Here is a 12,285-nt window from a genome sequence, read left to right as displayed (position 1 = left end):
TTTATTAGCATAACTTAAACATATTTTACTTTTGCAGAAAAACAGGAACATTTAACTTTGGTCATGATAGGCATAACGAAGGAGAAATATCCCACTCTAGTGAACAAACAAAGGTGATATAAAGCATTTCTGGAGTCATCTGTTAAAAAAGTCTTTAATAGTCTTTTTGTTGGGGCCATCTGTAACATTGGTGATATCGGGGAAAGGAGCAGGGGTCGTTTCTGGGGGCGTGTCTTCCCAGTCGTTTGCAGCCTCCATTAGGATGGCCTCGTCAAAGTCGTCTTCCTCAGAGAAAGATCTCTGGAACATTTCCATGATGCTCTTCTGACTCGGGTCCTGGGTAAATTCATGCGATAAGGTTGGACATTGGATCATCACATGTAAATGTGTTTCACAGAGCAGCATGTATGAAACCCACCTTTAAGTGGAAGCTTGCATTCACGGCGTTGTCTGAAAGGTTTGACTCAGACAGACCCACCTGTTCCAACACGTTCATTTTAGCTTGAATCATTGGCCTGGATCAGGACAAAAATAATTGGAGCAGTAAGGTTTGAGCTTCTCATGACACGCATATCACTCAGCCCACATTACCCCACCCACCAACCTCTAACTTTTTAGCTCCAAGGTCAGTTAATGTAAGGGAATGAATGATTGAAGACATACCACAGATGATCATCAGCAGTCCCTTTGGCAACCAGGTAGTGAATGTTGACACTGCTGGTCTGTCCAATACGATGAACCCTGTCCTCAGCCTGAATGAGAACCTGAAGAAAAAACATTTTTGCAAAGTTCTGCAGTGGTTTTCATCTTTAACAAGCTGGAACAGCTCACCCACAGCTCTACTTACAATAAACATCAACAATAAACAAAAACAAATTAACAGAAGTCAACAAATCTGCTGCTGATAATTCTAAATGTATCTCATTTTTTATTTTCTCAATTTTAACTTTTTCCAATTTCTATTTATTTTACTGGCAGCTGATTTTTATCAGTCTTAAATGGAAGTATGGTACATTTTCAAGCAAAATTCTAATAACATTTCTTATACAGAACAGAACACATGAAAATAATTATTAAAAATGTGTATTTTATTACTGTAAAAATTAATTATAAGCCTCTGAGGACGGTTTAACATCCAGACAATAATAACACCCCTTCAGTATTTTCAAATTGGAGATTTTAACCAGTTTACCAAACAATTTGGAGAGCAATACTTTAGGCCAAACAGCTACAGAAGCAAAGATATAAAGATTTGGGCCAATAAGAATTATTATTCCTTTTATGGCTGATAACTAGAGCTGAAACAATTAATCGCATTAATCGGTTACTGAAATAATCGTCAACTAATTCAGTTACGATTGTTCGTTAAATAGAGTATAGAGACTGTAAAACATGTCTTTAGCTGACAAACAAACCCACTTAGAGCAGCACTTATATCAAAATTGTACAAAAAAAAAAAACAGTTTGTATTTAAAATTAAAATACAATTTTATCTGTCAATATGTTTTATTCATAACTCAAGTAGAAAGTTTGAGTTTCACCTGATCTAATTTCCAAAAAAATCTTCTTTAAGGAAAATCTGATTATTATTTGATAAATTAAAAAATGATGAACAGATTTTCCTCCCTCTGGAGACCATGAACTGACCTCGGCTTCAGTTAAACACCTGCAAAACTAAAGCAGAAACTTAATGGAAATTAACATCAGTTCTTAAAATATAACCCAGGTTTTACTTATCCAACTGATTTCAATATGCTTAAAAATTACAAACATTAGCTGTTACCAACATTAATACTGATATATAGTTCATCTCTACAAACACACTCTAGAAAACATATTTTTATCCCCTCGTGTAGTTTAGCTAACTTGTGTTCCTCACAATTATATTTCAACTCTAAATAGTAAAAGAATATTCAGTCTCGGACCTTTGAAGCAAAGATAAAATCTGTATTTTCATGAAAAAGTGTAAATATCTCTGAGAAAAGTGGAAGCTAGCTATAGAAACATTAGGTTATGAAGCTGAAACTAGAGGTATCATAACTCCAACCCCTAGTTGGTTTAGTTAATGACAGAAGGATCTAATGTTATTTTACTATGGCTGAAGGAACTGTTTATAGAGAGCTACATCCAAGCAAATTCATGGAAAGTTAAATGGGAGGAAAAAAGTGGTGGTTGAACAAGCTACAGGGATAACTTGCACTGAAAAAAAAGATTATGTCACCTAGAAGAACAAAGATGGAGACAGTTTTTCTGCCTTCACTTCTTCCAGGACTCACTCATTGAAACGCAAACCAGAAGCAGACTTTGAATTTGAAAAGAAGTCTCAATAAAGTCTAAAACCTTTCAAAGGCTTGTAGGTATTGGTAAGTCTTGAAACTGGAGTTTATAGAATTAATTTGTTAATAAAAATACACCAAATGGTTTTAACCCTCATAACAAAATGCCTCTGCTGTGCAAAACATGGAAAGAAACATAGGTCAGAAAACTCTTTCTCCATAGGTGATGAATGCAAACCTCTTGGACTAACAGCCCCTTCACTTCTTCCTCTAGAGATTCTTGGATCTTTCTTTTCTTTTGTACATAATAATTACTGGCAATCAGATTTTTTTTTTCTGATAATGTCTAAAAAAAAAACCTAATTTATTAATAAGGACAGTTTGTAGGATGGTTTTTGATACATGGACATCCTTAGTCTCCTCAATCTACTGCCTGAAAGCTTGGATCCACCGTTTCCCCTTAATTTATCACATAATAATGGATTATTGATCCTTTGGGAAGCATTTATATATTTTATGGCCACAAGGCAACAAAGCTTTGCCTGGTGCCCCACAGAGTGATACGTAAAAAGTAACACTGTCAAGAGTTTGAAATACAGATCCTTCCTATTACATTGTGAGTCTATGAGCCCGAGGTAAGATGAGCCAAACAGCTGTAACTAAACAACAGTCCTAAACAGAAATATGAAATTCTTAGACATGTTTGACAGGGCTGGCTTACCCCTGGGTTCCAGAAGAGCTCAGCAAAGATCACCAGGTCTGCAGAGTGCAGGGTGAGACCCATATTAGCTGCAGTGATTGACAACACAGCCACACAGGACTTGGAGGAATACTGGAACTTTTCACACAGATGCTGCCGCTCTGCGGACGGAGTCCCTCCGTCGATGCGGATGAAGCTGACGTTCTGTTGAAGGTAAAAAGCTTAATCATATTCTTTTGACAAAAAAAAAAAGGATCAAGAAAAATAAATACCACTCAACCATCATTAATATGAACGATAAAGAAACAACACAGCGTCTGGCAGAACTCTTTATAACTAATATTTATATAACTAATATTTAGATGTAATAAACATTACACATGCTTTAAAACACATTAAAAAGTAGTTTATTCCCATTACAAATTCAAATGTTCTGTGAAGATATAGGAAGTTTGTTAAGGAAAATGAGGATTAGCATTATGATTAGCATTATGAACAGGGATCAGCTTGTGGAGCTGTTTAAAACAGGTTTAACTTCTACAACAATATACAAAGTTTTGAAACACTGTTCATGTAACCATCTGAAAATGTAAAGAAAAGGATAGAGCTGGAAATGTACTGCGACATGACTTTCTATCTAAACTGACAACTCAGACAAATAAAGCATCTTTCAGAGAAGCAACCATGAACCCTGCGGTAACTCTGGAGAGATCCACCAGTCTGTCACTGATAGAAGAGCGGCACGAAGAAAGGCACTGCAGACAGATAGTCAGAAAAAGTCCCTTTGCTGTTAGCTAGAAGCCATGAAGGGGCTTGCACTGGAGCCAAAGCTGCAATAATGATAATGAAAGGATCAAATCAAAGCAAACTCATATCCTAGTCAAATCCCAGTTCCAAAACAAGACTTGAAAACTGATGGTCACAGATGCTCGGCTTCCACCTGATTGAGCTTAATGATGCCCTTTCCTGTTGAGTTATTAGAAGCAACATAATCTGTCTCCAGACTTGAGCTGGTAGAGAAAATGTATGAACACAGAGGAACTGGAGATAAATACAAGCTACACTTTTCAGATATTTATGTTTTTTAGGAAAAAAAAAAAATGAATCCCATCAAATCAATAAGATCCCAAGTACAATCAAGCACTACTTTGTATTGGCTGTAGTAGTGTGTTGGCTGAAATCCTAATAAAATAAAGGTTTTGAATGTAAAAAGACAAAATGCTGAAGAAAAACACTATCCAAGAAAACATAATTTCCAATAAATAGTTTACCTTTTTCAGCAGTTCGGCAGAGATGTGATCCAGGACTAATTTATGATGGGCAAAGACAAGAAACTTCTCCCTGCCACACTCCAGCATGTCTGTTATATACTCCCTGACAATGACAAAAACACACAGAGGCGTTTAATAAGACGGATTCATAGCAATATTTGTGTTAGACGTCATTTCTTATTTCTGAATCACTTTGATCAGATTCATCATACAAATTATCCAGTTTCATTTCAACATTTTTATTTCCATCTGATCTGACTCCCTGATCTCCTTCATCAGGGGGGAGTGTACTCACATAATGGCCTGCAGCTTGGCTTCAGCTGTGTGGTTGTAAAAGATAAGAAGGGCCTCCTTCTCCTCTTTTTTCTGAAAGAAAAGACAAGAAAAGTGCAAAAGATAAGAAGTGACAGGATTCTGCTTGATGATTTGATAGGACTGCCATTACTGTGATGAGCACTGTGATTATGCACAATCATGCTCTGTAACTCGCCCCCATTAGAGGGAAATAAAGCTTGACTGAAGCACTCCTCGGCGTTTAAAGCCACTTCTGTGTTTGAAGCTTGAACCGATTCCCTCGTGAACGGAGAGAGATAAAACCGAAACATATGTTTTCCTTTGCTGAAAGAAAACTATGAGATTTACGTTTTCTTTCATTCACACAGCCTTTCATTTTAAACACTGTCATAACAATGAGCTATACTCATGAGACCGTTAGATCCAGAAATATTCAACAATAGCCAAACTGTTTTTTGTTCAGCTTGTGTTGAATGTAATTTTTAACAGTTTTATGGATAAAATAAATAAAAACATAGGGGTGGAATCATCTGAAAAAAATCTTAAGGAAAAAAAATTTGCTTTTTATAAAAAAATAGGGTTGTTTTTTGATAACAACAAACAGGCTGCTTCTGTTGTTTTTTAAAGAAACTGGATTGCATTGCTGCACGCAATTATTAGAAATATTCAGTTGGCGATTAAAAGTGGTTAAAAAAGCTAATCTATAAAAACAGTAATCATACTTTTGAAAACTTTGCACATTTTATCACATGTCAACCAAAAACTTCAATAGTTTAATTCAGTTTTAGACCATCCTGTAGTACCTCTTCGGCCACCATGCTGGCTTTTAGACTGTGTTTACAGCACTAACACGTCTTCTTGGCAGCACAGAGAGAAAAGCTCTGTAACTTTGTGCCAAAAGTTGATACTGTTAGTAAATAAATTTACTTTAATCAGTTACATTACATTCAAACAAAAGAAGAAAAAAAAAACAAGAAGAAAAAAAAAATTATAATAATCAGTTACATGTCTAAGTCAACAAGAATATCTAAAAAAATAGATTTTATTTTTTAGTAATCATAAATTTTCTACAGAAATCAGAATCAGTAGCTCTCCTTTTAATAAATTTAAAATAATAAAAATATCAAGGCATTAGATGAAAATCATTTTTATCTTTGAATCTTTATGATATGATTCCAACAGGACATGTAATTAACACGGATTTTTGGTGAGAAATATGGAAGATCTAGGAAGCAAATTAAAAACAATTGCTTAACAAAACAAGGATTACACCGAATAAATAATAATGTTCAGAAAATATTTGTTGCAGAACATTGCAAGGAAATACATAGGTTTAATTAGAAAGAAATCTTAAAGGTAAAACAAAGAAGACTTACACTGCGATGATCTTTGACCAGAAGCTTGGCTGCAGCTGAGAGAGCAGCTTTGGTGCTGGTACTGACCCCATCTATCGTCACGGTGACAACCTTTCGCTGCTTGGAGGGAAGCTGGGAGAGGACATCAGACTTCAGGCGGCGCAGCATCAGACACTCCTCCAACAAAAGCTTGAGCTCTCCGAGATTAGAGGAGCCGGAGTAGTCCCAGCCCCAGTTTTGCTGCAGGTGAACAAACAAGATGGTGGGAAAGATCAAGAAAGGTCAAAGTCAGTGAACAAACTGAGTGTTTGAAGAAAATCAGTTTAGTAAGTAAATCGTATTAATTAAGGTTGGTGAAGATCCAACGATCTATTTTTCATCATGAGCCTCTTGCTTGGTTCTACTAAAGAAAACTGTTATGGATTTAGTAGAGATGTAATAAATAACCCAATCTGACAAAGTGCATTTAAATAAAATAACCCCCTTCAGGTGTTGATTCATGAGACTGAAATTACCTTTTGAGCATCACAGTAGCGCACCCCGAACTCATGGAAGCGAGGAAAAAGTGTAGGTCTGACTGCCAGGATCTGGGTGTAGAGCTCAGAGGGTCTGGACATCGCAGGGGTCCCTGACAGAAGAATCACCCTCTTCGCTGCCTGGAAGAACAAAAAAGGTTTTTGAGGCATAGCTTTATCAGCTTTACACATACAGATAATCCAGCTCATAGAACCATAGTTCTGATGAAGACCTCAACATGTTAAAGGAATAAACATCTTCAACATGAAACAAGAAGAGAATAAGAACAGAAGTTTGAAAAAACAGCAATACAATCAATAAAAACAGAACTAAAAAGGTTTTTGCTTTTTCTTGTGGAGGAACAAGCAAAAATCTTTGCAAAATATCTAAAATGTAAGCAAAGGGGCCCGAGATGGAGAGAAAACATCAACTGTAAAGTCTTTCCATAGAATGGACTTTGAGCAGGCCACTAACATATTCCCATCAGCTTTAATCTGTTATTTTCTTCTTATTGCTGGAAAGTATTCCCACAGCATGATGCTCCCACCACCATGTTTCGCTGTGTTTATGCGGTGTTTTCAGCAATGTAGATTCATTATAAGTGCAATTATAACACTAAACAAAAAGACTCCACCTTCTGCCAGCAATAAATTAATTGTTCTCTATGGTTACCTTCAGCAGAGGTAAGGCTGCTTTGCAACGAGCAGTCTTCATGTTCTTCAGAAAGTGAGACTCATCCTGCGCAGAGAGAGGGAGATTTTTTTTGTTTAAAGACAGAAACCAGATCTTTAGACATCATGAGGGTTTCAGGAACTGGTTAAACTGGAGCCAGTTCTATAGCAGCCCACCATAATGAAGACATTGAAGGGTTGTCCTGGGTGCTGTTTGTCCATCCTGCTCAGTAGGTCGTAGCTGACGATGTTGACCAAACCAGACCGTATGTTTTCCTTGGCCTTCACCACAACATTGATGCTGGCGGGACTCAGTGAGGGGAGCCAGCGTCTGAAGGCCTAAAGGCATCAATCATTAATAAAATAGATGGACCAACATTATAAGAATTTACTTCACTTTCATCTCTGGCAATGAACCGCTCTAAGCAGTGTAACTACCAATTCATTTTCAAATGCATTTCTATTTCCAGACTAACAACATTCTGGGTATTTAAGAGTTGAAACTAGGGCTGCAACTTACACATTATTTTGCAAATCAATTAATCTTTAGATTCTTTTTTTGAATAATAGATTAGTAATCGGGTGGCAAAAAGGTCCTTAAACAAGAATTTTGCAAAACAAATCAGGTGAAAATAAAACTTTTCTACTTGAGGACCTCTGGATACAGCATAATGACAGAGGAAAAATATATTTATATTAAATGAAAAATATTTACATTTGTTTTACAATTTTGGTATAATTGTTGCTTAAGGTGGGTTGCTCTGTCAGTTAAAGGCATGTTTTAGAGTCTCTACATTCGTGTTAACAATTAATCGATTACTAAATTGAAGATTATTTCCATAATCAATCGATCATGATTAATCCAAATAACTGTTTCAGCTTTAGTTGCAACTTTTATAAAACAGGGTTTGATTTCTCAGCAGTTTAAAGGGCTAGTCCAACAAGATGATCTTTTTTATGCGTTTTAGTCAAATCTGGAATTCACTGTACAGTAAATAGAGATCCTTAAAGGCAGGGATTGTGATCTGTGGCATGAAAAAAAACTTCCAGTTCTTCAATTTTTTAATTTAAACCGGACAGGTCAAGCTGAAACCCTGATCTTAGAGGGTAGAAAGTGCATTTATCTTTTGGTTCTCTGTCATCTGAACAAAAAACAAAAAGTTAGGTCCCAAAAATCAGACTCCACTTTACACCCAATGACCACAGGAGATAGCCGGCCCCAACCCCTCTGTTCTACTAGCGGGTATTTATAGACAACGGACAATTGGATGGTCTTTTTGAACTGGAATAAGGCCGTTAGTCATCATTCATACCTTCATAGCCTACAAGCTATACAGTGTTAAAAATCTCTAGCCGCTCAGGCTCAGTGTTAGTCAACCTACCCTTTAAAGACCACCGTCTCTGGTTGTGACAAATCACTCATCATTTTATCATGTCAGTAACCTGTTAGACTTACAGAAAAAAAAAAAATGTTTTCTTTAAAAGGAAGCTTATTTTTGTTCTCTTACCAGGAAGCTGATTCAATTAACAGAATTAACAGCCTAGAAAGTTCCAAAGTCTCATCCCAAAGACATTTTATGCAAACAAAAGTCCAAACAAGATTTTATTTAAGTTCTGATACAGATTCGTGTTTTTAAATTCCCCGGCAAAAAACCTAAATAAGGTGATGACAATGAAAAGTGTTTGATTATCCTTACTGATGTGCAAGTGCCTAAAATTATACTTTTTATCATCTGCTAGCTTTAAATAATGTATGTAGAGTATAAATCCATGATTACAGTAACTTGCTATAAATATATAAAATATGCTTATCATTCCAGATGACAAATAATAAAAACTGAAAAATGTGAACACAGGAGTCAGGAAATTGAAATTGCATAAAAAAACAGTTTCGCCGCTGCTAAATTAACGAAATAAATGCTACAGGAAACACGCAGGTAGAAATTTAAATGAACCCCAAAGAAAATCTAACTAATGAATTCCTCAGCAAACATAGTTAGTAAAAGATTTGCCTATTATTTCAGCTAAAGAGTTTCAGTGTCCAGCTTTGCTATTGTGATGCTTATGGCAAATTAAATAAAGGAGCAGAAGGTAATGAAAACAAATACATTTTATATATGAACAGTAAATGTCTGGTTTGTACCTCAGCCCAGGTGAAGCGAACAGATGAAGGTGTCACCACTAATAAAGGCCATTCATTCCTGTAGTAGGCTGCTATACAGATGGCCTGCACAGTCTTTCCCAAGCCCATGTCGTCAGCCAGGAGCAGGCGGCCTTGCTTAGACACCGCAAAGCTGCAGGCATGTTAAGAATATTCAAAATTACAGCTAAAGCTTAACGCCTATACTTCTATACAGATTTTTAGATCCAAAATTTAACCAACACCAACAAATAATCTCCATAAAACTAACACTTTGAGAAATGACTCGTGGTGTTAGGCAGTATTGACTTATTGGGGATAATATGCTGAGAAAGCATTAGCAGCTTCCCAGAGACACCTACTTGACTCCCTCCTTCTGGAAGGGCATGAGGCTGGAGGTTAGGGTGGGGTCGATGCTTGAGAGGTCCGCCTCAGGGACGTCTAAAGATTTGGCTTTAGTCCCATCAAAGCTGGCAGCGAAGGCCTGTATTACTGCCCTGGGAAGAGGCTCCACCTCCACTCCTGCCATCCCACTGAGCAGGTCCACTGAGCAGGAAACACAGCATGGTTAGAAACAAGATGGAGGATGCAACAGAGAAAGAAAAGAGAACAAGAAAAATGTAGTTACTCAGTCTTTTGTAATCCTCGAGTGAAAAGCTCCACGTTCGTGTGGTCATGTCTGCAATGGTTGCAAATTAAGGGAAAACATTTAGAACAACACAAAAACGTTAACAAAGCATAAAGTTTAAAAAAAAGCAGTTTTTACCATAGTTTTTTGTTGGAATCTGCTTAAAAGCCGCGATCACATCAGGATCGTAAGAGATGTCCACCTCAAACTTCTTCCGAGACACCAGGATGCACTGCCCTCGAGTCGGTGCGCCAGGTTTCTGCCAGCCATTACAGAGCTTTAGTAGCGCTGCCAGTGCTGCACCATCATAGGGTCGGCTGGACGTAGAGTCCAAAGCTGCGATTCCCTCCAGAGGTCTGAGAGACACGGAGGGAATGCCAGCTACCTCCTCCACTGCAACAGGACGTCAAAAAGGCACAAACTGTTCTTTTAACCTTTAAGTTTACTTGAAGGAACTTATATTATTTTTGTACTTGTGCTCTTACTTAGCTGTGTATAGTCATCCAGACTGAAGCTCCATGTTTTTGTGGCAGGGTCTAAGAAAAAGGAAAAATACTCCATCAGTACAAAACTATTTAGATCCAAGTCCTGAAATAGACTGATTATCCATCTGTTAAACATTAATATATTTTCTTCATCAGGTAGGCAAACAACAAAGAAAGTTGGCTTGAGATAAAATCGACAACCACTGTTTTCTGTTGTTGTTTTTTTTTTTTTTAACCCTGTAAAAAGATTTTCTCTTTTAAACCTTTGTTCTTATATTTAGCCTTGTGTTTACCTGGAAGCTTTGCCTGTCTACTCAGTTCTCCTCTGGTACACCCAAAGTACTCCACTGTGGTATGATAAAGGTTTTACTATTAAATTATATTCATACATCAGACTGATGGATCAATGTATGAGTTAAGGACGGATAAAACCTTTAGATAATATATATATATATATATATATATATATATATATATATATATATGTGTGTGTGTGTGTGTGTGTGTGTAGAGAGAGAGAGAGAGAGAGAGATAGATTGTTTTCCCCCTTTATTTTAATTTTTTTTCCACACTAATCCAGACTTGGTGAATATTATTAACCCATGATATAAACAGAAAATAAGTTTCATGGTCTCTATCTAAGGTGATAAGTATATGGGTGGGTACAATGCCAGATACATACCATAGGTCTTTGAAGGGATGGACTTAAAAACAGCAATAAGCTCTGCATTGTATCCTACTTCCACCTTGAAACGATTCTCTGCATGAGGCACACATTTCCCCCTCACAGAGATGGCAGCCTTTTTGGCAGGTAAAGGAGCCGATAAGGTGGAGCTTGAAGGAGGCTGTGCTGTAGAGACCTGGACTCCAGGTTTGCTGGATGACTTGTAGAAGGAGGCAGATGTGCTCCCAGATGTGACAGAGATGCCCTGAACTGGCTTGATACCAACACTTCCTCCAGCAGTTGATCCAGGGCTGTTCAATTGCTGACTTGTCCAAGAAGCGGGGCCATTGATCTAAATATGCAAGTTATTAATTGATGAGGGGGAAAAAAATCATATTGTAGATTAGATCTTTAAGCAAGCTGCTCACCTGTCTGGGTGGATTATTCAGAGTGTTTTGGTTAATTTGACAGCTGATAGGTAGATGGGTCTGGTTACTGCTTATCTGAGATTCTATTTTAGAGGATGGACCAACCCTTGTTGGTAGAGAGAAATTTGGGTTTCTGTAATTTTCTCTCTGATTTGATAAATCTGCCTGCAGTGGAGCCCCATTAACCCCCGCTGGAGGCTGCTGTCTTTGGGCTCTTCGCTCTAAAGCCTTCCGTCGGTTCTCCTCAATCTTCCGCTGCTGCTCTGCAGTCAGCTGCTTGGACATAGTGAAGGATTTCTACAGTATTTTGCCTCACCTTAGCATGCGGTTACCTGTAAATAAGTGATCCATTGAAAAAAGGAAGAAAAAAAAGGCAGGACCAAGCGTTTAGCTTTGCTAAACAAACTGTTGCTACCAGCTACCGGGGCTAAACAGCCATCGAAGAAAACAGCATTAAATATGTGATATCAAAACACTTCGGTTGTTTTCCCAGCTTATATAGCTAACAGGATGGTCACAATATCAAACAAGCTGAGCTATCTGTCACTAGCTGCTAACTTTTTAGCTGTTTCAGGCTCTGCCGCGCAGGAAGTGACGCATGAAAACAAACTAGTCACGTGCACACACAGCGGTTGCTAAGGGCGACGGGAAGTGTATGGGGACGTTCCATTTGGACCCTTTTGGCTCGATTCGTTTTTAAACGGATAATAAGGTTTCCAATAACTCTTTGTTTTTGGTATTGATCAGTTGAAATCTGTTACATTATAATTTGGGAATAATTGATTATTTGTTAAAAATAAAAAAAGATATTTCATATCTTTATAAAAATCCAAACAAATAAATTGTTTTTTGTTTTG

The 12,285-nt window shown here is 37.3% G+C and overlaps 1 protein-coding gene across 1 annotated transcript; it reads right to left on the bottom strand.

Annotated features, from left to right (window-relative positions):
• On the bottom strand, positions 1–12,002 carry smarcal1 (SWI/SNF related, matrix associated, actin dependent regulator of chromatin, subfamily a-like 1). The gene is made up of 17 exons (XM_015386080.1): positions 11,429–12,002; positions 11,019–11,352; positions 10,337–10,387; positions 9,990–10,244; positions 9,852–9,902; positions 9,586–9,769; positions 9,227–9,377; positions 7,261–7,422; positions 7,085–7,150; positions 6,412–6,552; positions 5,918–6,136; positions 4,543–4,613; positions 4,248–4,350; positions 2,998–3,180; positions 664–764; positions 419–515; positions 1–336 (listed from the first exon to the last, which is right to left on the bottom strand). Exons 1-17 carry the CDS (start codon positions 11,711–11,713, stop codon positions 136–138), a joined length of 2,655 nt encoding a protein of 884 aa, XP_015241566.1. The 5' UTR covers positions 11,714–12,002; the 3' UTR covers positions 1–135.
• Positions 12,003–12,285: the final 283 nt, after the last annotated feature.

The sequence above is a fragment of the Cyprinodon variegatus genome, unplaced genomic scaffold (assembly GCF_000732505.1).
Source record: "Cyprinodon variegatus isolate N-32 unplaced genomic scaffold, C_variegatus-1.0 Scaffold356, whole genome shotgun sequence".
In the NCBI taxonomy this organism is placed as follows: Eukaryota; Metazoa; Chordata; class Actinopteri; order Cyprinodontiformes; family Cyprinodontidae; genus Cyprinodon; species Cyprinodon variegatus.
This window is presented reverse-complemented; position numbering and strand designations above follow the sequence as displayed.

Coding starts and splice junctions, on each gene's coding strand:
- smarcal1 (XM_015386080.1), bottom strand. CDS start 11,713: ATGTCCAAGCAGCTGACTGCAGAGCAGCAGCGGAAGATTGAGGAGAAC. Junction 11,353..11,428: donor TGAATAATCCACCCAGACAG/GTGAGCAGCTTG, acceptor TTGCATATTTAG/ATCAATGGCCCCGCTTCTTG. Junction 6,553..7,084: donor CAGCCTTACCTCTGCTGAAG/GTAACCATAGAG, acceptor TTGTTCTTCCAG/GCAGCGAAGAGGGTGATTCT.